The sequence below is a fragment of the Coregonus clupeaformis genome, chromosome 15, assembly GCF_020615455.1.
Source record: "Coregonus clupeaformis isolate EN_2021a chromosome 15, ASM2061545v1, whole genome shotgun sequence".
Taxonomy (NCBI): Eukaryota; Metazoa; Chordata; class Actinopteri; order Salmoniformes; family Salmonidae; genus Coregonus; species Coregonus clupeaformis.
The window spans coordinates 55,465,693-55,492,950 of NC_059206.1; the positions used below are offsets into that span (position 1 = coordinate 55,465,693).

At 45.7% G+C, this 27,258-nt stretch overlaps 1 protein-coding gene across 1 annotated transcript in view; it reads left to right on the top strand.

Annotated features, from left to right (window-relative positions):
* Positions 1-27,258, top strand: part of LOC121582735 (potassium/sodium hyperpolarization-activated cyclic nucleotide-gated channel 1) — a 225,095-nt gene that overhangs the window by 91,522 nt on the left and 106,315 nt on the right. Inside the window, exon 3 of the mRNA XM_041898795.2 lies at positions 5,547-5,708. Coding sequence (XP_041754729.1) covers positions 5,547-5,708 — 162 coding nt within the window. The remainder of the gene's footprint in view (positions 1-5,546; positions 5,709-27,258) is intronic.

The following is a 27,258-nucleotide window of genomic DNA, read 5'->3' on the forward strand; positions in this document are numbered from 1 at the left end:
TCCCTTGTCCTGCCACTGAATCTCCCCACTGATGAGTTGGATCACTGAGATCCTATCAGTCTGTATTTGGACTCCTTTCTCTCTCTTCCTCTCTTTTCTGTTCTGCTTCCTAGCATGGCCTGCCTTGTCCTTGGCATGGAGAGGGATGGATGTACAGCATGAGAGGGAGGGAAGGCTCAGATGGGTCCTGTTAAGGACGGAGCAGTGTAACAAAACCTTCAGCTAGAAATGTTGTGTCCACTTGGCACAGCGCTCATGACAACACCTGATTGGCACAGGGCCTGAGTGACTGTGACAGGGTGGATGTCCAATCACATTCCCTCACAGACAGGGGCGTGATGATTACATGTTTGTGACAGGTCCTGGAAGGTCAATGACAGGGTCATTGGCAAAAGAGAGTTTATCTTGGCTGTGTGTGTGTGTGTGTGTGTGTTTGTGACATATCCTATGAGGTCAATGGAACTGCTATTGGCAGTAGAGCTCCAATATGTCTTGGATTCAATACATCCACATGCTATTTATTCAGTACATCATGGAGTCATCATGAAGTAGCATATAAAGGGCAGGGCAGAACTTTGAGTGGGAGAGTGGGGAAGTGACAATCATAATATGGGAACTCAGGGGTGCGTGCTAAGCCACTGCTTAATCAAATCAAATTGTATCGGTCACATACACACATTCAGCAGATGTTATTGCAGGTGTAGCAAAATGCTTTTTTCCCAACAGCTAAGTTAAGTATAACTATAAGAAATCTAAGATGTGTCAAATAAATCATATCCAGCTCAGGGCTCCAGCTATGCATTTGATTTGCTAACTTGCTAGCTACAGTAAGTGGCTAGATGTCAAGATCAAGCTTCTTGGTTACAGCAAAGACATTCAATCCCCTCCTGAATCAACATCTCTGTTGCCTAAATTGTTTTATGTGTCAAAAAAAACACGCCCGCGGTAATACCCTATACCCCGGTATGGTACAGAAACAGTATGACGGTATGATAATCTGGATACCGCCCAACCCTAACACACACACACACACACACACACACACACACCCTCTCCCTCACCCTGGCCCAGCTGGTTTCTCCAGACTGCCTTTATGCTGACCAAGCTTATTTTATGACACAACAACAGCGCTGATTACCAAATAATCATTGGGTTCTCTTTTGGGCTCTCTTGATTTGGCCTACAGATGTAGGACCTTAATTTGAGCCAGTTTCCTACAGCATAATTATTTTTGAATTATTATATGTGGATTATAATGAATGGACATTTTTTGTAGGGATTTATACATTTTTTGTAAGGGAAAATCAACTCTGAAAGTGACGATTAGGGTACATGTGATTGTCCCATTTTAATATGTCATGCCCGGGTCAGTGTTGTCATATAGTTTCAGTATTTACTACGTATTGCAGGGTTGGGGTCAATTCCAGTCAATTCCAGAAGTAAACCAAATTCAAGTTTAACTTTCTTCATTGAAAGCATTGAAGATAATTACAATTGGAATTTCAGTATACTTCCTGAATTGACTGGAATTTTAATGAAATTGACCCCAACCCTGATGTGTTGGTCTCTACAGATGTAGGATCTTAATTTGATCACCCTAGTGCAGGAGGTTTAACCACCTAGAGTCGATGTCCGCTCCCCCACTTACATAAATAGCATAATACAAAAATCCCCATATAAAATGTCAGTTTAAGCTAGAGATAGAGATACCACCGCATCCACCGATGTCGCAATTCCACATCTGCAGTGAAAGGTGACAGAGCTAGAGCGGTGTTTGTCAGACGATGAGACATCCCGAAAATTGGTCTTCTCACAAAATTGTCTGTAGCATACGAATGGTTTGGCCTACAAAACCGTTTTGCCCCTGGCTTAGACAGGGCGTAGACTGTAATGGGTTAAAAAGGCTTCTGAAGTTTGTAATTTCAGACTAAAATGTCCTTTATGAAAATTGTATCAAACCCTACAAAAATGTCCATTAATTATAATCCACATAATAATTCCCATATCCTGTTGCTCAAATTAAGATCCTACATCTGTAGCTGTGAATGGAATTTTTATGCAAGTTGTCTTCTCTAATGTGTTGCTCGCTCAGTAGTTATTCAACAATCATGACAATGGAATTAACAATAAGACTGTCGTGTTATATCATTTCAGATACCTTGACTTTCTAATAACAGTGAGAAGGAGGTGCAAATGTTCTGCAAGGGGCAAAACCTTACTGGTTGTTGCTTGAATATCTAGAATTACATTAGCATTCAACAGTATTCCAACTAGCTATTCATCCACCCCAGGGCAATAATTTAGAAAAACTGCCCAGAAACAAAAGGTCACCATTTCTTTCACGATCGTCGAACAGAGATGAGGACCAAGGCGCAGCGTTGCAGGCAAACATACTCTTTATTAGAGACACGATCAAAAACAACCAAACGAAAACGTGACAGTTCACGGTCTAACACAACAGACTAGAAACAAGATCCCACAAACTCTGTGGGGAAACAGGCTGCTAAAGTATGGTTCTCAATCAGAGACAACAAGCAACAGCTGAATCACGTTGCCTCTGATTGAGAACCACACTGGCCAACATAGAACAACAATACTAGAAAGAAACCTAGAACAAAACACATAGACTTTACACACCCTGGCTCAACATATTAGAGTCCCCAGAGCCAGGGCGTGACAGTACCCCCCCCCTAAAGGCGCGGACTCCGACCGCGCCCACCAAATACCACAGGGGAGGGACCGGGTGGGCACTCCGCTTAGGCGGCGGATCCGGCTTCGGGCCTGATCCCCGCTCCAACCCCCCAAAGTACCCCTGGTCCGGTCTGGCCCCGCTGGCCGGAGCTGGACTGCACACTGGTGGAGCGGATTGCTCTAGCTCCGGCGTGAAGCATCTGACCGGTGCCGGACCAGCCACCGGTGGAACAGGCACGGGCCGTGCCGGACTGACGACGCACACCACTGGCTTGGTGTGGGGAGCAGGAGCGGGCCGAGCCGGGCTGACGCAAACGCACCACTGACTTGGTGCGGGGAGCAGGAGCGGGCCGGACCGGTTGACGGGCGCACCACTGACTTGGTGCGGGGAGCAGGAACGGGCCGTGCCGGGCTGACAAAGCGCACCACTGACTTGGTGCGGGAGCAGGAACGGGCCGTGCCGGTTGACGGGAAGCGCACCACTGACTTGGTGCGGGGAGCAGGAACGGGCCGAGCTGGGCTGACGAAACGCACCACTGACTTGGTGCGGGGAGCAGGAATGGGCCGGACCGGGCTGACGACGCGCACCACTGACTTGGTGCGGGAGCAGGAACGGGCCGGACAGGGCTGACGAAACGCACCACTGACTTGGTGCGGGGAGCAGGAATGGGCCGGACTTGGCTGGCGACGCGCACCACAGACTTGGTGCGGGGAGCAGGAACAGGCCGGGCCGAGCTGGCGACGCGCACCGTAGACTTGGTGCGAGTGGCAGGAACAGGCCGGACCGTACTGGGAACACACACCACTGGCCCTACGTGGGGATCAGGAACAGGCCGGACCGGACTGGCAACACACGCCAGTACCTCTCGCCGTGCCTCTACATCCTCCTTCCCCCTGGTGACCAGTGACTCCCGTAACCTGGCGGCCTCCTGCTGCCCCGTCGTCCACGGCATTAGCCCCCCCCTAAAAAATGTATGGGCTTCACTCCTACCCGTGGACCAGGTCTCCATGCTTCTCGCCAGCCTTTCGCCATTCTGCCTCCACGTCAAGCCCCTCTCTTCCTCACATGGCTTGACCCAGTCGAGGAGGCAAAGGAGATCCGCTAGAGATCTCTCAGGCGCTGGCTCCTGGACTTGCTGCTTGGTCCAGTCTTGGTGGGATCTTCTGTCACGATCGTCGAACAGAGATGAGGACCAAGGCGCAGCGTTGCAGGCAAACATACTCTTTATTAGAGACACGATCAAAAACAACCAAACGAAAACGTGACAGTTCACGGTCTAACACAACAGACTAGAAACAAGATCCCACAAACTCTGTGGGGAAACAGGCTGCTAAAGTATGGTTCTCAATCAGAGACAACAAGCAACAGCTGAATCACGTTGCCTCTGATTGAGAACCACACTGGCCAACATAGAACAACAATACTAGAAAGAAACCTAGAACAAAACACATAGACTTTACACACCCTGGCTCAACATATTAGAGTCCCCAGAGCCAGGGCGTGACAATTTCTCAACTGCCTGTGGATTTTGTTGAGCATAAAATTAACTTCTTAATCTGCCATTGCAGTGTTCTGAAACCATACCATAAGAACCCATTAAAACTCCATTAAATGCATGCATTAGTGACTTTTAAAGCAGTTTTTGGACAAAATAAATCCTATCATCTTAAAAATAGATAACAATGACCTCATCAACCCCTCAGATTGGGTCCTTCATTTTGTGGGGGAGGAGGGATAAGGCAGTTGAGTTTTACATTTTTTACATGGTTTATCGTGTGAAACTGGAACTGTGAATTTTCAGATTTTTTGGAGTACAGTAATTGGCGCTTTGGCCAAAATGGGTAATGGAATAATGAGCCAGGAGAGAAATAATGGGTTTCCTATGCAAACGAGAACTCAGCTGAATTAGCAGTTAGAGTGGAACTCATAGAAGTGTGAGGAGATTCTCTTTTGTTCAGATCCAATGTCAGCCAACCCTTTTCTCCAGACCTGTTCAGTCACCCTGTAGATTCAGTCGCCCTGGTTCGCTCTGATTAAGCAACATTATCATTATCGTGTCTCTGTCTCTAGATCTGTCTCTGGATCTCTATCTCCCTCGTTCTCTCTCTCGTTCTCTCTGTCTGCTCCTGTCTCCACGGTTAAATCCAGTTTATTTGGAAGAGATGATATGGGTATTAGTAAAGCATGTACAGTGTGGATCGGGGTTCAACCTTACTGTAACTCCAAAAAACATTTTAAAAGGAAAATGCTTTATGGGTTCATTTAATATCACAGATCTGACTGGAAGTGTTAAACTGGAAGTGTTAAAATCGTGAACTCACCATTACTGTTAAGTTTAAATAAACGGTTGTTTGATTGTCACAAGGTTTGAAATGTGGTATTATTGTGGCTAGTGCATTGGCTTGGCTATGCCCTCCTCTGAACTTATACCCCCTGCGTACAGCAACCTTGAATCTTTTGCCATTTCACTGTGGTCTGTTTGCTTTGGACGATGTCCATGATAAATAATGAATACCCCAACATCTGTGAATTACACTGAGCTTTTACACCGTGTTGTAAAGTGATTGAAATTCTCCTGTGGCCAAAATGGCTGCGGCTCTCCTCTCTACTACTGGTTTTAAAATTATATTTTTTTCTAACCACGATTTGAAATATTTTCTGGACTGTTGAAAGGGTGCTCAGTCTTAGGAATGTAAAACTGAAAAACTGAGCTTAAGGTTAGTAACTTAATTCCCTTCAATAATGGGTAATAATGTTGCGTTTCGGAGCAATCATCTTTGTCAGAGAACTATTAATATTTGGATCCTTGTATCTAAACATAGTTTTTTCCCCCTTCTCTTGTCTTTGTCTCCAGATCTTCCATATGACCTACGACCTGGCCAGTGCTGTGGTAAGAATATTTAATCTGATAGGGATGATGCTACTGCTCTGCCACTGGGACGGTTGTCTACAGTTCCTGGTCCCCCTCCTACAAGATTTCCCCCAAGATTGCTGGGTGTCGCTAAACGGTATGGTTGTAAGTATTATACCCTACATCTTGTTTGTAAATTTATTTTTTCTTTCATAGTTGGAAATGTTAAAACATTGGTACCAGTTGGTATCCCTTTAAAGGGTAGGTAGCATAAACATAACCACATGTAACATATGGATTTGCATTAGTATACACATCAAAAGTCCGAATGCAAAGTTACACAGCACTTTTCAATTTTTTGAGTTATTACATAAAACCGATCACAATTCCGAAAAATGCCAGAAAATGTTTTTGCGGGGTGTGATGTTATATGGAGGACCCGGCAAGCCAGCTTATTCCCTATTATGTAATGTCCAACAGAAATAACTTCAAATGTGGGAGTGCCCTGCAGTTAAATACTTCTGGGTTAAATAAATTTTGAAGTGCATGAATATAAATATTAAATGCTTTGCATCTATTATGTTACTTAAAGATGATAGCTCCTTAAATCTCTCAATCAATCAGAGACGATTACTGCTGGCAGGCAGCACTGCCACAAAAAAAGATGTTGGCTCTTAGATGGCAATCACCTCACTCTCTCCCAATTCGTTCCTATGAGAAGTTATAACGTTAGAATTATCGACAGCGAGAAGGAATGGTGCTAGTCAAGCAACAATTGAGGCCTGGACAAATATACTTGACTCTGTAAAGAATAATCTCAGATAAAGCCCAACACATAAAAATAAACAATCCATAAAGCCCAACACATATAGTGCATTCAGAAAGTATTCAGACCTCTTGAATTATTCCACATTTTGTTGCGTTACAGCCTTATTCTAAAATTGATTACATAGATTTTTTTCCCTCATTAATCTACACACAATACCCCATAATGACAAAGCAAAAACTGGTTTTTAGGAATTTTAGCAAATGTATTAATATTAAACAACTGATATCACATTTACATACGTTTTCAGACCCTTTACTCAGTACTTTGTTGAAGCACCTTTGGCAGCGATTACAGCCTCGAGTCTTCTTAGGTATGACTCTACAAGCTTGGCACACCTGTATTTTGGGAGTTTCTCCCATTCTTGTCTGCAGATCCTCTCAAGCTCTGTCAGGTTGGATGGGGAGCGTCGCTGCACAGCTATTTTCAGGTCTCTCCAGAGATGTTCGATTGGGTTCAAGTCCAGGCTCTGGCTGGGCTGCTCAAGGACATTCAGAGACTTGTCCTGAAGCCACTCCTGCGTTGTCTTGGCTGTGTGCTTAGGGTCATTGTCCTGTTGGAAGGTGAACCTTCACCCCAGTCTGAGGTCCTGAGCGCTCTGGAGCAGGTTTTCATCAAGAATCTCTCTGTACTTTGCGCCGTTCATCTTTCCCTCGATCCTGACTAGTCTCCCAGTCCCTGCCGCTGAAAAACATTGTATACATTTTAGAATAAGGCTGTAACATAACAAAATGTGGAAAAAGTCAAGGGGTCTGAATACTTTCCGAATGCACTGTCCATATATTTTTTTTTGTTGCATTACAGCCTGAATTTAAAATTGATTAAGTTGCATGGACTCACTCTCTGTGCAATAATAGTGTTTAACATAATTTTTGAATGACTACCTCATCTCTCTACCCAACACATACAATTACCTGTAAGGTCCCTCAGTCGAGCAGGAAATTTCAACCACAGACTCAACCACAAAGACCAGGGAGATTTTCCAATGCCTCGTAAATAAGTTCAACTATTGGTAGATGGGTAAAAATACAAAAGCAGACATATAAATATCCCTTTGAGCATGGTGAAGTTATTAATTACACTTTAGATGGTGTATCAATACACCCAGTCACTACAAAGATACAGGTGTCCTTCCTAACTCAGTTGCTGGAGAGGAAGGAAAGCGCTCAGGGATTTCAACAACAGGCCAATGGTGATTTTAAAACACTTACAGAGTTTAATGGCTGTGATAGGAACAAACTGAGAATGAATCAACAACATTGTTGTCACGATCGTCGTATTGAATAGACCAAGGCGCAGCGTGATGAACGAACATGGTTAACTTTATTATCTTTAGTGATAATAGACAACAATCAACAAAACAAGAAACGACTCGTGAAGTCCACGGTAACAATGACCAACACGGAACAAGAACCCACAAACACAAAGGGAAAACAGACAGTTTAAATATGGCTCCCAATCAGAGACAACCAACGACAGCTGACACTCGTTGCCTCTGATTGGGAGTCACTCTGGCCAACATAGAAATAAACACAACAGAAAGAAGACACCCTGGCTCAACATATAGAGTCCCAGAGCCAGGGTGTGACAGTACCCCTCCCTAAAGGCGCGGACAGCGACCGCGCCTCAACTTGAACAAAACAGGGGAGGGCTGGGTGGGCATTCCTCCTCGGCGGCGGTTCTGGCTCCGGCCTTGCCCACCACCCTCCAATAAACCCCCCATAGCGCCCCTGGTCCAGTCTGGCCCCGCTGGCTGGAGCGGAACTGGACGCAGCAGGAGCGGTTAGCTTCAGCTCCGTAGTGGAGCAGTTGACCGGTACCTTACCAGGCACCGGTGACCCAGGCACGGGCCGTGCCGGGCTGACGAAGCGCACCACTGACTTGGTGCGGGGAGTAGGAACGGGCCGAGCTGGGCTGACGACGCGCACCACTGACTTGGTGCGGGGAGCAGGAACGGGCCTTACCAGTCTGACGACTCGCACCCCTGGCTTAGTGCGAGTAGCAGGAACAGGCCGGGCCGGGCTGGCGACGCGCACCCCTGGCTTGGTGCGTGGAGCCGGAACGGGCCGGACCGGGCTGACGATGCGCACCCCTGGCTTGGTGCGTGGAGTAGGAACAGGCCGGACCGGGCTGACGACTCGCACCCCTGGCTTGGTGCGTGGAGTAGGGACAGGCCGGACTGGGCTGGCGACGCACACCGTAGGCTTGGTGCGTGGAGTAGGGACAGGCCGGACCGGGCTGGCGACGCACACCGTAGGCTTGGTGCGTGGAGCAGGGACAGGCCGGACTGGGCTGGCGATGCACACCGTAGGCTTGGTGCGAGGAGCAGGGACAGGCCGGACCGGGCTGGCGACGCACACCGTAGGCTTGGTGCGTGGAGCAGGGACAGGCCGGACCGGGCTGTGGAGACGGATAGGAGACCTGGAGTGAAGAGCGGCCACAACCCGTCCTGGCTGAATGCCTACCCTCACACACTCTGTGTGAGGCATCCGCACAGGACGTACAGGGCTGTGTACCCGTACTGGCATAACAGCATGTGAGACTAGAGCAGGATATCCGGGACCGCGGAGAGGCATTGGAGACCACGAGCGTTGAGCCGGCACACTCCGTCCTGGCTGCATACCCCCCTTCGCACGACACGTGCGGGGTGCTCGCACAGGACGTACAGGACTATGCCGGACCACTCGTGGCACAGTACGCCGCTCCGCATACCGCAGAACCTGCCCCGTCCCATGCTGCCATGCCTGAGTACGGGAAGTTGGTTCCGCTCTCCATCCAGGCTCCGCCAACCTGCCTTCTGGCCCCCCTAACCCGGTGGCCTTCTCTCCAAATCGCCCTGTGGCAGCCTCCTGCTGCCCAGCCGCCCATGCCGTGTGCCCCCCCCTAAAAAAATTTTGGGGTTGCCTCTCGTCCGTTCGACGATGACACTGCTGACGCCGCTGCTCCTCTCTCGCCAGGGCCTTAATCCTAGCCCAAGGTCCCTTGCCCCCGAGCATGTCCTCCCAGGACCACGATTTGCCCACCTGGGCCATCGCCAACCTCTCCATCTCCTTTCCCGGCGCTTCCTCCCATGTCCAGTCCAAGATCTGCCCCTGGACACGCTGCTTGGTCCTTTTATGGTGGGTTCTTCTGTCACAATCGTCGTTGGGAATAGACCAAGGCGCAGCGTGATGAACGAACATGGTTAACTTTATTATCTTTAGTGATAATAGACAACAATCAACAAAACAAGAAACGACTCGTGAAGTCCACGGTAACAATGACCAACACGGAACAAGAACCCACAAACACAAAGGGAAAACAGACAGTTTAAATATGGCTCCCAATCAGAGACAACCAACGACAGCTGACACTCGTTGCCTCTGATTGGGAGTCACTCTGGCCAACATAGAAATAAACACAACAGAAAGAACACACCCTGGCTCAACATATAGAGTCCCAGAGCCAGGGTGTGACAATTGTAGTTACTCCACAGTACTAACCTAATTGACAGAGTGAAAAGAAGGAAGCCTGTACATAATAAAAATTTGCCAAAACATGTATCCTGTTTATAACAAGGCAGGCACTAAACTAATACTGTAAAAAAATGTGACAAAGCAATTCACTTCGTGTCCTGAATGCAAAGTGTTATGTTTTGTGCAAGTCCAATACAACACATTACTGAGTACCACGCTCCATATTTTCAAGTGGTGGTCTAAGGCACTGCATTGCAGTGCTAGCTGTGCCACTAGAGATCCTGGTTCGAATCCAGGCTCTGTCGTAGCCGGCCGTGACCGGGAGACCGATGGGGCGGCGCGCAATTGGCCCAGCGTCGTCCACGGTAGGGGAGGGAATGGCCGGCAGGGATGTAGCTCAGTTGATAGAGCATGGTGTTTGCAATGCCAGGGTTGTGGGTTCGATTCCCACAGGGGGTAGGAAAATAAATAAATAATGTAAGTCGCTCTGGATAAGAGCGTCTGCTAAATGACTAAAATGTAATGTAAATGTTATGGATATGCTTGCAATCATTAAGGACTGGGGAGTTTTTCAGAATAAAAAAGAAACAGAATGGAGCTAAGCACAGGCAAAATCCTAGAGGAAAACCTGGTTCAGTCTGCTTTCCACCAGACACTGGGAGATGATTGTACCTTTCAGCAGGACAATAACCTAAAACACAAGGCCAAATATATACTAGAGTTGCTTACCAAGAAGACAGTGAATGTTCCTGAGTGGCAGAGTTTTTACTTAAAGCTACTTGAGCATCTATGGCAAGACCTGAAAATGGTTGTCTAGCAATGAGCAACAACCAATTTGACAGTGCTTGAAGAATTTTTTAAAGAATAATGGGCAAATGTTCTACAATCCAGGTGTAGAAAGCTCTTAGATACTTACCCAGAAAGCTCTTAGAGTCTTACCCAGAAAGGTGTGTCTACAAATTATTGACTCAGGGGTGTGAATACTTATGTAAATTGGATATTTATGTATTACATTTTCAATAAATTTCCAATAATTTCTAAAAACATGTACACGGGCCCCGTGTAGCTCAGTTGGTAGAGCATGGCGCTTGCAACGCCAGGGTTGTGGGTTCTATTCCCACGGGGGGCCAGTATGAAAATGTATGCACTCACTAACTGTATGTCGCTCTGGATAAGAGCGTCTGCTAAATGACTAAAATGTAAAAATGTCATTATGGGGTATTGTGTGTAGATGGGTGAGATTTTTTTATTTACAGGGTTTCTGGGAGTGGGGGGTGGGGGGGTTTGAATGGAGACATGTTGGCTGGGGTTGGGGGAATGGGATGACCGGTTCGGGGTGGATGGCCACTTCTTTTATGTTTTATTTTCCTGTTTATACTGAATTATTATATATTAATAAACTCTGTATGTATTTCTTACTGTTTTTAATTTTTCCTCTTTTGAGTGGCAGCCTGGATAATGTACCTGTAACTCCCACAACAACAAAAAATAAATAACAAAAAAGTAATAATTTGTAAAAAATACATTAAAAATAACTTCAAATGTATAACTTCAAATTAAACCGAATAGTTTGCACTTATGACTACTGGATTCATTTAAATTTCAGCCAACTTACAAGCAAACACTTTGTACATTTATTGTTACAAATCAGCTTCCAAGGTTGCTAGCCATCTAGTGTACTAACGTTAGCCCCACTAGCCTGCTAACGTTAGCCCTACCAGCCTGTTAATGTTAGTTTAGCACTGCATGTGTCAGCCAGTGGCTATCAACTCCTAGCTTAAAGCTACATTAAAGTAAACCAAAGTTTTGGAAATACATAACACCATCTAACCAGTTATCAAATAATGTCACCGGTATATGCAGTTATCTTAGCCAGCAAGCCAACTAGCTAATGCTAGTTATTTTAACCTGCTAGCTAGCCTAGCAAGCTAACTAGCCTAGCTAGCCAACCACCACAGTCAACATAGCTAAGTAGTAAGCCAGAGAACAACACCAACTAGACACAGGCAGTAACCCACAGAACACAGCAAAAAAAAAGTTAGCAGATATAAAGTAGAGAGAGCAGAGATTACCGATTGAAAACTAACACTAGCTACGGACGACGAAAAACTACTACAACACTCACTGGCTCACTCGACTACCACTACCAAGCGCACAGGAGAAGAGGAGATGCATGAATTAATATGGTTTCTTCTTGGTGGATGTATGTAGTAGCTAACCAACGCCAACACTTGATCTTGAATGTAATTACATGCTGGCATGGCTAGTAGCTAATGTTAGCCAGCTGAAGCTAGCTAGGTAGCACCAATTCTCCATATTACGTTGACAATAGTGCATTGTGGGTAGTTCCGAAGGTATCCGAAAATAACTTCCTAAATATTTCAAAACCCAAAAACATAATCTTTGGAGTTATAGGTAACCACACTGTGACTACAACTAAGTTATTAAGTCTTTGACCACACTACGTTGTTTCTTTGGTGAGTAAAAACTCATGCTACCTACCCTTTAAAATTAAGTATAGATAATAATTATGGATGAATCTTAGCTCCGTAGGTGCAGTCCTGAAGTAAAGGGGGAAAAGTTTGGGTCTTGGATTGTTCCTTTGATCTTTGAGGTAAATTTAATTTGTCAGCCAATATTTGGAGATGGACCTGAGATCAATTTAAAGTGTTGCAATGTTTGCTCAGGAGAAAGTCAGAGTCTCCAGCCATAGTGTTGGGCCAGGCTAAAGATCTATCTTAATTTAGCTACTGAAATGGCAGCAGACACATCCCCCTGAAGAGCTACTTCTTCAATACCAGCTGAGCAGCGAGTGTCGCAAATGACAGCCTGTCCCCCATATAATGCACTACTACTGTTGGGCTCTGGTCAAAAGTAGTGCACTATAGGGAATAGGGTGCCATTTGGGATGCCCCCGTAGTGCTTCAATACCTGTCAACCAGAGACCCTATGGGCCACGGGATCTAAACTGTTTATGTGCAGCCTGATGTAGATTGTTTTCAGTTCCCTAACATGAATAAAAATACATTTATGCCTCCCGAGTGGTGCAGCAGTCTAAGATACTGCATCGTAGTGCTTGAGGTGTCATTACAGACTCGGGTTCGATCCCAGGCTGTGTCACAACCGGCCGTGATCGGGAGTCCCATAGGGCGGAGCACAATTGGCCCAGCGTCGTCCGGTTTAGGGGAGGGTTTGGCGGGGGGGCTTTACTTGCCTCATCGAGCTCTAGCGACTTTGGTCGTCAGTTGAACAGTGTTTCCTCAGGCACATTGGTGCAGCTGGCTTCCGGGTTAAGCGGGCGGGTGTAAAGAAGCCCGGTTTGACGGGTCATGTTTCGGAGGACGCATGATTCGTTGGGGAGTTGCAGCGAATGAGACAAGATCGCAATTGGATATCACGAAATTGGGGTAAAAAATAAATAATAATAATAATAACATTTATAACCATCTCTCACTGCAGTCCCATCATGCTTAATGAAATTGTTATCAAAAATGTAAAGTTATGCTGCTGTACTAATATGGGCTTAGGGGATGTGACGTTTTCTGGGGTTAGTGCCAGACAGGTACATTGGTTGCAAACTAAGAAAATACATCACATAAATAAAACAATATGGCTGGGGTGTTCTACCATTCAAACAAAATGGGACACATTTTTCTACCCAACCAGCAACATTACAGTAAATCTATTGTAGCTATGGGGCACCACCAGAGCATGTACTGTACTGTCTTTATCAATATGAATGCTTACTTGAAGAGATGGCTCTTGGGGGTGATTCTGTTGTTGCCCTTTAAATATATTGCAGAAGTCCTTATGTAAGGCGAGTCTAGCATAACATATTTTATTACTCTCTCGCTCTCGCTCTCGCTCTCGCTCTCGCTCTCGCTCTCGCTCTCGCTCTCGCTCTCACCCTCACCCTCCTCCTTTTTCTCTGTTACTCAGAGCTATAAGAGAGGTCAAATGCCTCTGATTGCCCATTCCAGAGGGATGAGATAGGAGTTGGAAATTGGCCCCCTGGGCTCCTGATTGTAAATGCTTGCCCCAGGTTCTCGTTCTTCTATTTTTTTCAACCGGACAAGTCTCTCTGTGTTACGGCATGCATATAAACCACTCCAAATCAGTACACTGGAGGTGCAACATGTCAACACTTTTCAGCATCACAACTGCCAACCCCTCCCTATACTGTCAGGCAACAGGGAAAGTTTCCCAAAGGCACTTTGCTAACTCTGGCATGGCATTTTGAGTCTGGGAGGGTAGCCTATGTTTTATCAAAATTATCTCGCAATTACATCATCACCCAAGTGTTTGTTGTAATTTCCCCAATGCTATGGGGTTTCATGCTAAATTAGACATATAACCCATTCTTGTATTTCCTAGCCAGATCCAAAACATCCAGCATTTTCCTTTTAATAGAATAGAGGCATCCAAATGCTTTTGAATCATGATCCTGATTAATCATTCTTTGGACTGGAATCAATCTCAGTCACCCATGTGTATTGTCTTATGCTTCTATTCAAGTCTGTATAATCTATAATCGATAACACCCTGCCCTGCATGTACAGAATACCTTCCCCTCATTCTTCACAGAGATCAATGCAGATGAGAACTAACTAAAAGGCTAGTTTGCAGGTGTTCCCTTTAGGGCAGTGGCGTGGTTACCGAGACATTCTTTTGTTAAGGTACAGTGTGAGAGCCTCGGAGAGATGCAGTAGGACGGTAGGGAATTCTGTGGTCCATTCGTACAATAATGCTGCTGTATGACTGCAGTTACTGAATAGAAGCCAGGGAATCTGTTGGTGTGAGATTTGCAAGCCATGGCCCATCTGAACCGCTGTACCACTGCAGAGTCACAGACACACATAGACCCTTAGTCAGTATGAAAACTGCATTTAAATTCAACAAAATGTATGCCATGTGAGTCTGTGTAGATATCTCTCCTGGCACAGTGAAGAAACCCAAAGCCCAAATAGCCACTGAATCTATTTCAAGGCATATGTGCTCTATACATACCGCATCAGACTATAGTTTGTTTGGTTGGCTGTGTCTCTGCGTCTGTGAAGAAAATAGTGCTTGTTGTTGTTGTGGTCTCCTCTCCTGTATAGACCTTAGGCTAGGTACACTATGGATGTACTGCTGACAGAGGTACAGACAGATACACAGTGAAAACCTCAGACTAGCTCTGACATCCTGTTCCCAGTCTGTTCAGAACACATTAGTGTTTCCACCTAAGGATTTTTTATAATAATAGCTCCCTTTTTGTTGTCTTTATTGTCAAAAAATATCCTAATAAAATACCAAATACCAAATGCCTGGCTGGCCTTGCCGGCGTTTTCCATCATGATGCAGTTCTGGGAGCACATTTTTGGCAGTCATACAACATGGTGCCCCGTGTGAGGTCAGGACGATCCCTAACACTCGCTAGCACCGTTATGCTTACTCTAGTTGTCTGGCTCAAACTTTCCCCCATTTTCAGGGTCTGACAACAAAGAAATTCTAGACTAGGTATAATTATAGGTACATACAGGTAACTGCCAAAATAATGGAAAAACTTGAGTAAATGAGGGATGCAAAGTATATATAAAGCAGGTGCTTCCACACAGGTGTGGTTCCTGAGATAATTAAGCAGTTAACATCCCATCATGCTTAGGGTTGTGTATACAAAATGCTTGGCAGGCCATTATTTTGGCCATTATTTGGCTACAATGGCTATGGCCCCATAGGATGACAATGCCCCCATCCACAGGGCACAAGTGGTCACTGAATGGTTTAATGAGCATTAAAACGATGTAAACCATATGCCATGGCCGTCTCAGTCACCAGGTCTCAACCCAAATTAACATTTATGGGAGATTCTGGAGCAGCGCCTGAGACAGCGTTTTCCACCACCATCAACAACACACCAAATTATGCAATTGCTCGTGGAAGAATGGTGTTGCATCGCTCCAATAGAGTTCCAGACACTTCTATCTATGCCAAGGTGCATTGAAGCTGTTCTGGCTCGTGGTGGTCCAACGCCCTACTAAGACACTTTATGTTGGTGTTTCCTTTATTTTGGCAGTTATATGTATATACCTACAGTATGTGCTTACTCCAGTAGTCTCAAACTTACTTTCCCTCTTTCACATGTCTAACAAAGAACGTTAAGAATAGAAGTATAAATACTTAATTTCATGCTGGCCCTGTCACAGTGACAGCCAGTGAAGGGAGATTACAGCATCATCAAAGTCCCCCATCTACCATTTGAGCTATCCTGTAGGATAAGTATTTTAATCCCTCCAGATATGGATTACATTGCACCTTTTTTTGCGTTGCTCCTTTTCTTTCTTCCCCTTCTAACTGTGTGAAAGCCTGAATGGTGTGCTGTGTTGTAGATACTGCTTGGCGAACGGATTGTCAGACCTGGGTTCAAATACTATTTTAAATCTTTCAAATGCTTTGAGTTTTTGTCGAGCCTGCCTGAAGTGTCAGATGGGCGGGGTTTGTAGTTTTGGAACTCTTTTATTGGTTTGTTAAGTCAGGCAAGCTCAATAAATCGCAGCTAAAGAATCGAACATTATTTCAAATAGTATTTGAACCCAGCTCTGCGGTGTGGTATGTTGTAGAGATACTGCTTGGTGGGCGATGCAGTGTGTTGGAGGTACTGCTGGGTGAACAGTGTGGTGTGCGTGCATGCGCGTGTGCGTTTGTGCATGCACACGTGTGTTGTACTGTAGATACTACTGAGTGGTAGGGTATAGGTTGATTATCTATATGACTAATGGGCCTTAGAGTAGGTTTTTCCTCTTGTGAAGCTGCATTCACTTAATCACTGGACAAGATAATGCAGCCGTCACTGAACTCTTAGCTGGAGCAGAGGGGGTAACATTCAGAATGCTGATCAGGTCCTCCCTCTAAGAAGATATTAAAGAAATTCCACTAAGTTGTCAACAGTGACGCTCAAATGACCGAGAAAGATTTGTGTCAGAAATGCCTTCCGTTTGAATAGCCGAGAAAGGTGTTGTTTATGTAATTAAAATCATCTGCTATCTTTTACAGCAAATATGAAGGAAAGTTAACTTATTACATAATAATATGCCATTTACCCAAAAAATGTTGTGTATGGGTGGTCCCGGGGATCGAACACACTACCCTGGCGTTACAAGCGCCGTGCTCTACCAGCTGAACTACAGAGGACCACATGGGAGCTAACAGGCTAATATTTCATTTTTGTTGAAAGAGAAACAGAAAAAGATAGACAGAATTAGGATTACAGATCATACAGCCTCATTCAAAGTGAGAAATACAGCATGTCCTCATTGGCGATGTCCGGAGCTGTGATGCAAAACGGAAACCTAGTCACTCTCTCATATCTTAGCAACAGTAGCTAGTTACACAAGTTTCTAGCTAACTAGCTAACGTTATATCCCGACAACATTGACACTCAATATAATTTTGTTCTCAGCCATATCTAAGCCATATTCAAAATTGAATTAATGCCAGATAGCCTACATTATTGAAATTGTATTCGTTTTGTTAGTTGAGGTTGTAATGTTAGTTTCTAGCTAGATTGCTAGCCAGGCTCCCGGGTTGTCTTGTCTGAGCAGCCCAGCTATGGCACACGTTAGCTAGCTGGCTAGCTAACTAACTCGTTGTGACAACATTGACCCTCAACATACTGTACTTTTGTTCTATTGTCTCAGCCATATTCACAATTAAATTCAAGGCTCTAAACATACTTGTTTTGTTCTATTATCTCAGCCATATTCACAATTAAATTGAAGGCAGATTACCTATCTAACATGCAGGCATGAGCTCAGATCAGCTACAAATGCTCAATTATTTGCATCATACAGTGGGGGAAAACAGTATTTAGTCAGCCACCAATTGTGCAAGTTCTCCCACTTAAAAAGATGAGAGATGCCTGTAATTTTCATCATAGGTACACGTCAACTATGACAAACAAAATGATAAATGTTTTTCCAGAAAATCACATTGTAGGATTTTTAATGAATTTATTTGCAAATTATGGTGGAAAATAAGTATTTGGTCAATAACACAAGTTTCTCAATACTTTGTTATATACCCTTTGTTGGCAATGACACAGGTCAAACGTTTTCTGTAAGTCTTTACAAGGTTTTCACACACTGTTGCTGATATTTTGGCCCATTCCTCCATGCAGATCTCCTCTAGAGCAGTGATGTTTTGGGGCTGGCAACACGGACTTTCAACTCCCTCCAAAGATTTTCTATGGGGTTAAGATCTGGAGACTGGCTAGGCCACTCCAGGACCTTGAAATGCTTCTTACAAAGCCACTCCCTCGTTGCCCGGGCGGTGTATTTGGGATCATTGTCATGCTGAAAGACCCAGCCACGTTTCATTTTCAATGCCCTTGCTGATGGAAGGAGGTTTTCACTCAAAATCTGACGATACATGGCCCCATTCATTCTTTCCTTTACACGGATCAGTCGTCCTGGTCCCTTTGCAGAAAAACAGCCCCAAAGCATGATGTTTCCACCCCCATGCTTCACAGTAGGTATGGTGTTCTTTGGATGCAACTCAGCATTCTTTGTCCTCCAAACACGACGAGTTGAGTTTTTACCAAAACATTCTATTTTGGTTTCATCTGACCATATGACATTCTCCCAATCCTCTTCTGGATCACCCAAATGCACTCTAGCAAACTTCAGACGGGCCTGGACATGTACTGGCTTAAGCAGGGGGACACGTCTGGCACTGCAGGATTTGAGTCTGTGTTACTGATGGTAGGCTTTGTTACTTTGGTCCCAGCTCTCTGCAGGTCATTCACTAGGTCCCCCCGTGTGGTTCTGGGATTTTTGCTCACCATTCTTGTGATCATTTTGACCCCACGGGGTGAATCTTGCGTGTAGCCCCAGATCGAGGGATATTATCAGTGGTCTTGTATGTCTTCCATTTCCTAATAATTGCTCCCACAGTTGATTTCTTCAAACCAAGCTGCTTACCTATTGCAGATTCAGTCTTCCCAGCCTGGTGCAGGTCTACAATTTTGTTTCTGGTGTCCTTTGACAGCTCTTTGGTCTTGGCCATAGTGGAGTTTGGAGTGTAACTGTTTGAGGTTGTGGACAGGTGTCTTTTATACTGATAACAAGTTCAAACAGGTGCCATTAATACAGGTAACGAGTGGAGGACAGAGGAGCTGTCACGCCCTGGCTCTGGGGACTCTTAAATGTTGAGCCAGGTGTGTAGTTTCTATGTTATGTTTTTCTATGTTTAGCTTCTAGATCGTTTAGATCTATGTTGGCCAGGGTGGATCCCAATCAGAGGCAGCTGTAGCTCGTTGTCTCTGATTGGGGACCATACTTAGGCAGCCTGTTGGCACCAGTTAGTGGTGGGATCTTGTTCCGTGTAAGGTATGTTAGTGTGCTACCTTGGACTTCACGTTTTGTTTGTTGTTTTTGTCGTGGTGTTTAAGTTTTAATAAACATGTATGCTTATCACGCTGCACCTTGGTCCTTCTCGTTCGTAAACGATCGTGACAGGAGCCTCTTAAAGAAGAAGTTACAGGTCTGTGAGAGCCAGAAATCTTGCTTGTTTGTAGGTGACCAAATACTTATTTTCCACCATAATTTGCAAATATATTCATTAAAATCCTACAATGTGATTTTCTGGATTTTTTTTCCTCAATTAGTCTGTCATAGTTGACGTGTACCTATGATGAAAATTACAGGCCTCTCTCATCTTTTTAAGTGGGAGAACTTGCACAATTGGTGGCTGACTAAATACTTTTTTCCCCCACTGTATTGACCCCTCCACCGTAGATAGCTAGTTAGCTAATCAAACCAATAACTCAAAGTACATACAATAACATAATGCTGCAACAATTTCATCAAACAGAAGTAGAACTTCATAGCTATGTCTATTCTTACCTTGATCATTGATATTAGCTACTCTTTGGCCATAGCTTCAACATTATTTGTGTCTCATCACAAAATCAGTGTGTCCAAGCAATGTTGTTCTGCACTAAGATGGCTGTTGATTGATGTTACCAGATTTACCATCACTTTCTGACAATTATGTAATTCATAAACAACTTTGCTATTGAAATGCAAGTAGCAGGTGATGCGACCAGTTACAGAAAGTATTACAATACCAAAACATAATATTTCACTCAAGTCAACCTTACAGTCATCAGTACTATTCATATTAACCTACTGGACCTCCTTAGCACAAACAAGAATATGAAACAAAGATGATTAATTTTATTTTAAATTATGTTGTAATGATGAATGAATCACAATTTGTTAAATGTGGTAGCTGCTAGCAGTCTGTGTTACCCTCCTGGAGAGCTACATTTGACATTTTAGTCATTTAGCAGACAGTCTTATCCAGAGCGACTTACAATTAGTGCATTCATCTTAAGATAGCTAGGTGAGACAACAACACATCGCAATCGTATCAAGTACATTTTCCCCCAACAGTCTTTATCAGCAAAGTCTGTGCTAGTGGAAAAATAACATATTCAGTGAGACGAGGTGGTGGCGCTGGGCGCTTGCCCTCGGCCTCATTCATCTGAGGCAGGACTCTCCAGAGGAACACTGAGGGGGGAGAGAGGGATAGATGGGAAGAAAAAACTAACATGATCAGAAAGGCATACCAGTATACAGTGAGGGAAATAAGTATTTGACCCCCTCTCAATCAGAAAGATTTTTCTGGTTCCCAGGTGTCTTTTATACAGGTAACGAGCTGAGATTAGGAGCACACTCTTAAAGGGAGTGCTCCTAATCTCAGCTTGTTACCTGTATAAAAGACACCTGTCCACAGAAGCAATCAATCAATCAGATTCCAAACTCTCCACCATGGCCAAGACCAAAGAGCTCTCCAAGGATGTCAGGGAAAAGATTGTAGACCTACACAAGGCTGGAATGGGCTACAAGACCATCGCCAAGCAGCTTGGTGAGAAGGTGACAACAGTTGGTGCGATTATTTTACATTTACGTTTACATTTACGTCATTTAGCAGACGCTCTTATCCAGAGCGACTTACAAATTGGTGCATTAACCCTATAGCCAGTGGGATAACCACTTTACAATATGTTTTTTTTTTGGGGGGGGGGGGTAGAAGGATTACTTTATCCTATCCCAGGTATTCCTTAAAGAGGTGGGGTTTCAAATGTCTCCGGAAGGTGGTGAGTGACTCCGCTGTCCTGGCGTCGTGAGGGAGCTTGTTCCACCATTGGGGTGCCAGAGCAGCGAACAGTTTTGACTGGGCTGAGCGGGAACTATGCTTCCGCAGAGGAAGGGAGCCAGCAGGCCAGAGGTGGATGAACGCAATGCCCTCGTTTGGGTGTAGGGACTGATCAGAGCCTGAAGGTACAGAGGTGCCGATCCCCTCACAGCTCCATAGGCAAGCACCATGGTCTTGTAACAGATGCGAGCTTCAACTGGAAGCCAGTGGAGTGTGCGGAGGAGCGGGGTGATGTGAGAGAACTTGGGAAGGTTGAACACCAGACGGGCTGCGGCATTCTGGATGAGTTGTAGGGGCTTAATGGCACAGGCAGGGAGCCCAGCCAACATCGAGTTGCAGTAATCCAGACGGGAGATGACAAGTGCCTGGATTAGGACCTGTGCCGCTTCCTGTGTAAGGCAGGGTCGTACTCTCCGAATGTTGTAGAGCATGAACCTGCAGGATCGGGTCACCGCCTTGATGTTAGCGGAGAACGACAGGGTGTTGTCCAGGGTCACGCCAAGGCTCTTCACACTCTGGGAGGAGGACACAACGGAGTTGTCAACCGTGATGGCGAGATCATGGAACGGGCAGTCCTTCCCCGGGAGGAAGAGCAGCTCCGTCTTGCCAGGGTTCAGCTTGAGGTGGTGATCCGTCATCCATACTGATATGTCTGCCAGACATGCAGAGATGCGATTCGCCACCTGGTTATCAGAAGGGGGAAAGGAGAAGATTAGTTGTGTATCGTTAGCGTAGCAATGATAGGAGAGGCCATGTGAGGATATGACAGAGCCAAGTGACTTGGTGTATAGGGAGAATAGGAGAGGGCCTAGAACTGAGCCCTGGGGGACACCAGTGGTGAGAGCATGTGGTGCGGAGACAGCTTCTCGCCACGCCACTTGGTAGGAGCGACCGGTCAGGTAGGACGCAATCCAGGAGTGAGCCGCGCCGGAGATGCCCAGCTCGGAGAGGGTGGAGAGGAGGATCTGATGGTTCACAGTATCAAAGGCAGCAGACAGGTCTAGAAGGACAAGAGCAGAGGAGAGAGAGTTAGCTTTAGCAGTGCGGAGAGCCTCCGTGACACAGAGAAGAGCAGTCTCAGTTGAATGACCAGTCCTGAAACCTGACTGGTTTGGATCAAGAAGGTCATTCTGAGAGAGATAGCAAGAGAGTTGGCTAAAGACGGCACGCTCAATAGTTTTGGAAAGAAAAGAAAGAAGGGATACTGGTCTGTAGTTGTTGACATCAGTGGGATCGAGTGTTGGTTTTTTGAGAAGGGGTGCAACTCTCGCTCTCTTGAAGACGGAAGGGACATAGCCAGCGGTCAAGGATGAGTTGATCAGCGAGGTGAGGTAGGGGAGAAGGTCACCGGAGATGGTCTGGAGAAGAGAGGAGGGGGATGGGGTCAAGCGGGCAGGTTGTTGGGCGGCCTGCAGTCACAAGTCGCAGGATTTTATCTGGAGAGAGAGGGGAGAAAGAAGTCAAAGCATAGGGTAGGGCAGTGTGAGCAGGACCAGCAGTGTCATTAGACTTAACAAACGAGGATCGGATGTCGTCAACCTTCTTTTCAAAGTGGTTGACGAAGTCATCCACAGAGAGAGAGGAGGGGGGATTCAGCAGGGGAGGAGAATGTGGCAAAGAGCTTCCTAGGGTTAGAGGCAGATGCTTGGAATTTAGAGTGGTAGAAAGTGGCCTTAGCAGCAGAAACAGATGAAGAAAATGTAGAGAGGAGGGAGTGAAAAGATGCCAGGTCGGCAGGGAGTTTAGTTTTCTTCCATTTCTTCTCCACTGCCCGGAGCTCTGTTCTGTGAGCTCGCAATGAGTCATCAAGCCACGGAGCTGGAGGGGAGGACCGAGCCGGCCGGGAGGATAGGGGACACAGAGAGTCAAAGGATGCAGAAAGGGAGGAGAGGAGGGTTGAGGAGGCAGAATCAGGAGATTGGAGGGAGAAGGATTGAGCAGAGGGAAGAGATGATAGGATGGAAGAGGAGAGAGTAGTGGGAGAGAGAGAGCGAAGGTTGCGGCGGCGCATTACCATCTGTGTAGGGGCAGAGTGAGTAGTGTTGGAGGAGAGCGAGAGAGAAAAGGATACAAAGTAGTGGTCGGAGACATGGAGGGGAGTTGCAGTGAGATTAGTAGAAGAGCAGCATCTAGTAAAGATGAGGTCAAGCGTATTGCCTGCCTTGTGAGTAGGGGGGACGGTGAGAGGGTGAGGTCAAAAGAGGAGAGGAGTGGAAAGAAGGAGGCAGAGAGAAATGAGTCAAATGTAGACGTAGGGAGGTTGAAATCCCCCAAAACTGTGAGGGGTGAGCCATCCTCAGGAAAGGAACTTATCAAGGCGTCAAGCTCATTGATGAACTCTCCAAGGGAACCTGGAGGGCGATAGATGACAAGGATATTAAGCTTAAATGGGCTAGTGACTGTGACAGCATGGAATTCAAATGAGGAGATAGACAGATGGGTTAGGGGAAAAATTGAGAATGTCCACTTGGGAGAGATGAGGATTCCTGTGCCACCACCCCTCTGACCAGATGCTCTCGGGGTATGTGAGAACACATTGTCAGACGAGGAGAGAGCAGTAGGAGTAGCAGTGTTTTCAGTGGTAATCCATGTTTCCGTCAGCGCCAGGAAGTCGAGGGACTGGAGGTTAGCATAGGCTGGGATGAAGTCAGCCTTGTTGGCAGCAGAACGGCAGTTCCAGAGGCTGCCTGAGACCTGGAACTCCAGGTGTGGGGTGCGTGCAGGGACCACCAGGTTAAAGAGGCAGCAGCCACGCGGTGTGAGGCGTTTGTGTAGCCTGTGCGGAGAGGAGAGAACAGGGATAGGCAGAGGCATAGTTGACAGGCTGTAGCAAATGGCTACAATAATGCAGAGGAGATCGGAATGAAATGAACTAAACATCTGGGAAAGGAGAGAGTAGGGCCTCCCTCACCAAAACTTCCACCTCAGAAACTATAATTGTTTCACTGAACCACCCGAATAAAAACTCTCCCAACTTCCACTTTAGAAATTAGAGTTGTTGTGAACTACAGCGGTTCAATGTTTCAAGGAATAGACTCAACTTACTTTATTCAGCTAGCTAACTATGACGCCATAGCTAACTAGCATGCTAGCATCCAATAACACACAGTTTAGCACCAATACTTGGTTACAACAAACTACCAATAGTGTGTTAACACACTAAACAAATAATTAGTGTCCGTGTCTAGTTCCTTTTATAACGCAGCAATAATTAAACGTTGGCTGGCTAGCACAAATATATTGTATTTAGCTGCTACAGTACAGTTAGCTGGTCATGTTGGCTAGCTAGCAATGGCTACTGTGTTGACTTTGTTTGAAAAACGGCTAGCTAGCTAGCTTCGTGCTACACCCGGCACCGCCGAATACAATGCTAACCTACAATAACTTATTATTATTATTCGCAAATGGAAGAAACACAAAAGACTGTCAATCTCTCTCGGCCTGGGGCTCCATGCAAGATCTCACCTCGTGGAGTTACAATGATCATGAGAACGGTGAGGAATCAGCCCAGAACTACACGGGAGGATCTTGTCAATGATCTCAAGGCAGCTGGGACCATAGTCACCAAGAAAACAATTGGTAACACACTACGCCGTGAAGGACTGAAATCCTGCAGCGCCCGCAAGGTCCCCCTGCTCAAGAAAGCACATATACAGGGCCGTCTGAAGTTTGCCAATGAACATCTGAATGATTCAGAGGAGAACTGGGTGAAAGTGTTGTGGTCAGATGAGACCAAAATCAAGCTCTTTGGCATCAACTCAACTCGCCGTGTTTGGAGGAGGAGGAATGCTGCCTATGACCCCAAGAACACCATCCCCACTGTCAAACATGGAGGTGGAAACATTATGCTTTGGGGGTGTTTTTCTGCTAAGGGAACATGACAACTTCACCGCATCAAAGGGACGATGGATGGGGCCATGTACCGTCAAATCTTGGGTGAGAACCTCCTTCCCTCAGCCAGGGCATTGAAAATGGGTCGTGGATGGGTATTCCAGCATGACAATGACCCAAAACACACAGCCAAGGCAACAAAGGAGTGGCTCAAGAATAAGCACATTAAGGTCCTGGAGTGGCCTAGCCAGTCTCCAGACCTTAATCCCATAGAAAATCTGTGGAGGGAGCTGAAGGTTCGAGTTTCCAAACGTCAGCCTCGAAACCTTAATGACTTGGAGAAGATCTGCAAAGAGGAGTGGAACAAAATCCCTCCTGAGATGTGTGCAAACCTGGTGGCCAACTACAAGAAACGTCTAACCTCTGTGATTGCCAACAAGGGTTTTGCCACCAAGTACTAAGTCATGTTTTGTAGAGGGGTCAAATACTTATTTCCCTCATTAAAATGCAAATTTATTCATAACATTTTTGACATGTGTTTTTCTGGATTTTTTTGTTGTTATTCTGTCTCTCACTTTTCAAATAAACCTAACATTAAAATTATAGACTGATCATGTCTTTGTCAGTGGGCAAACGTACAAAATCAGCAGGGGATCAACTACTTTTTGTATTTCTGTAAATACAGGTATTCTGGTTGGAAATAAAAATAATAATAAATAATATGCCATTTAGCAGATGCTTTTATCCAAAGCGACTTACAGTCATGTGCGCATACATTTTTACGAATGGGTGGTCCCGGGGATCGAACCCACTACCCTGGCGTTACAAGCGCCATGCTCTCCCAATTGAGCCACAGAGGCAAATAATGCATTACTAAACAGACATTGAGAAAGCCATTGAGGAGCTGATGGGAGGATACTCACATGTACATGGAGAGGAAGCCATAGGTGGAGTTGACTCCGTACCTCTCCTAGTTGAACATCTCACTGGCATCCCAGCCATTAGACTAACACCAGCCATTAGACTAACAGAGAGATACAAGGGAATGGTGGTTAGTGTGTGTGTTAGTGTCTTGCTGTGTGTCACCAGAGTGGTATACTACTCTTTTATAAAGCTAGCCAGCTTCAGTTAGCTTCACATTCACGGTCAGGCTTCATCCGTACTACGGTGGTGGATATTGCTCGCCTGCCTGCCACACACGGCTAGTCGAATGCCGAACTCTTCAGTTAGACAATACTGAAACATCAATCCATGGGTGAGTCAGTGCCACATTTTCATTTGTGACGAAATAAAAATGAAAGAAGTTATCTTGCAAATTCAGCAGGCTATGGTGTGAAATAGGCTTTTAGAAGGGCTGTCTTTATGTTATTATTTATCGTTAATGCCATCTTTGGTATGCTTATCAATGCACTAGCACCTTTTTCCCACTCCTATTGCTCCTATCTGTGGAACAGCTTGTTGCGTTGTGGCCATAGACATACACTATATATAAAAAAATATGTGGACACCCCTTTGAATTACTGGATTTGGCTATTTCAGCCACACCCGTTGCTGACAGGTGTATAAAATCGAGCACAAAGCCATGCAATCTCCATAGACAAACATTGGCAGTAGAATTGCCTTACTGAAGAGTTCAGTGACTTTCAACGTGGCACCGTCTTAGGAAGCCACCTTTCCATCAACTCAGTTAGTCAAATTTCTGCCCTGCTACAGCTGCCACGGTCAACTGTAAGTGCTGTTATTGTGAAGTGGAAACGTCTAGGAGCAACAACGGCTCAGCCGTGAAGTGTTAGGCCACAAAAGCTCACATAATGGGACCGGCGAGTGCTGAAGCGCGTAGGGTATAAAAATTGTCTGTCCTCGGATGCAACACTGCCTCTGGAAGCAACACTTCCAAACTACCTCTGGAAGCAACATCAGCACAATAACTGTTCGTCGGGAGCTTCATGAAATGGGTTTCCATGGCCGAGCAGCCACACACAAGCCTAAGATCACCGTCATGCGCAATGCTAAGCGTCGGCTGGAGTGATGTAAAGCTCGCTGCCATTGGACTCTGGAGCAGTGGAAACGCGTTCTCTGGCGTGATGAATCACGCTTCACCATCTGGCAGTCCGACGGAATCTAGGTTTGGCGGATGCCATGAGAAGACTACCTGCCTCAATGCAAAGTGCCAACTGTAAAGTTTGGTGGAGAAGGAATACTGGTCTGGGGCTGTTTTTCATAGTTCAGGCTAGGCCCCTTAGTTCTAGTGAAGGGAAATCTTAATGCTACAGCATACAATGACATTCTAGATGATTCTGTGCTTCCAACTTTGTGGCAGCAGTTTGGGGAAGGCCCTTTCCTGTTTCAGAATGACAATGCCCCTGTGCACAAAGCCCCCGTGCACAAAGCAAGGCCCATACAG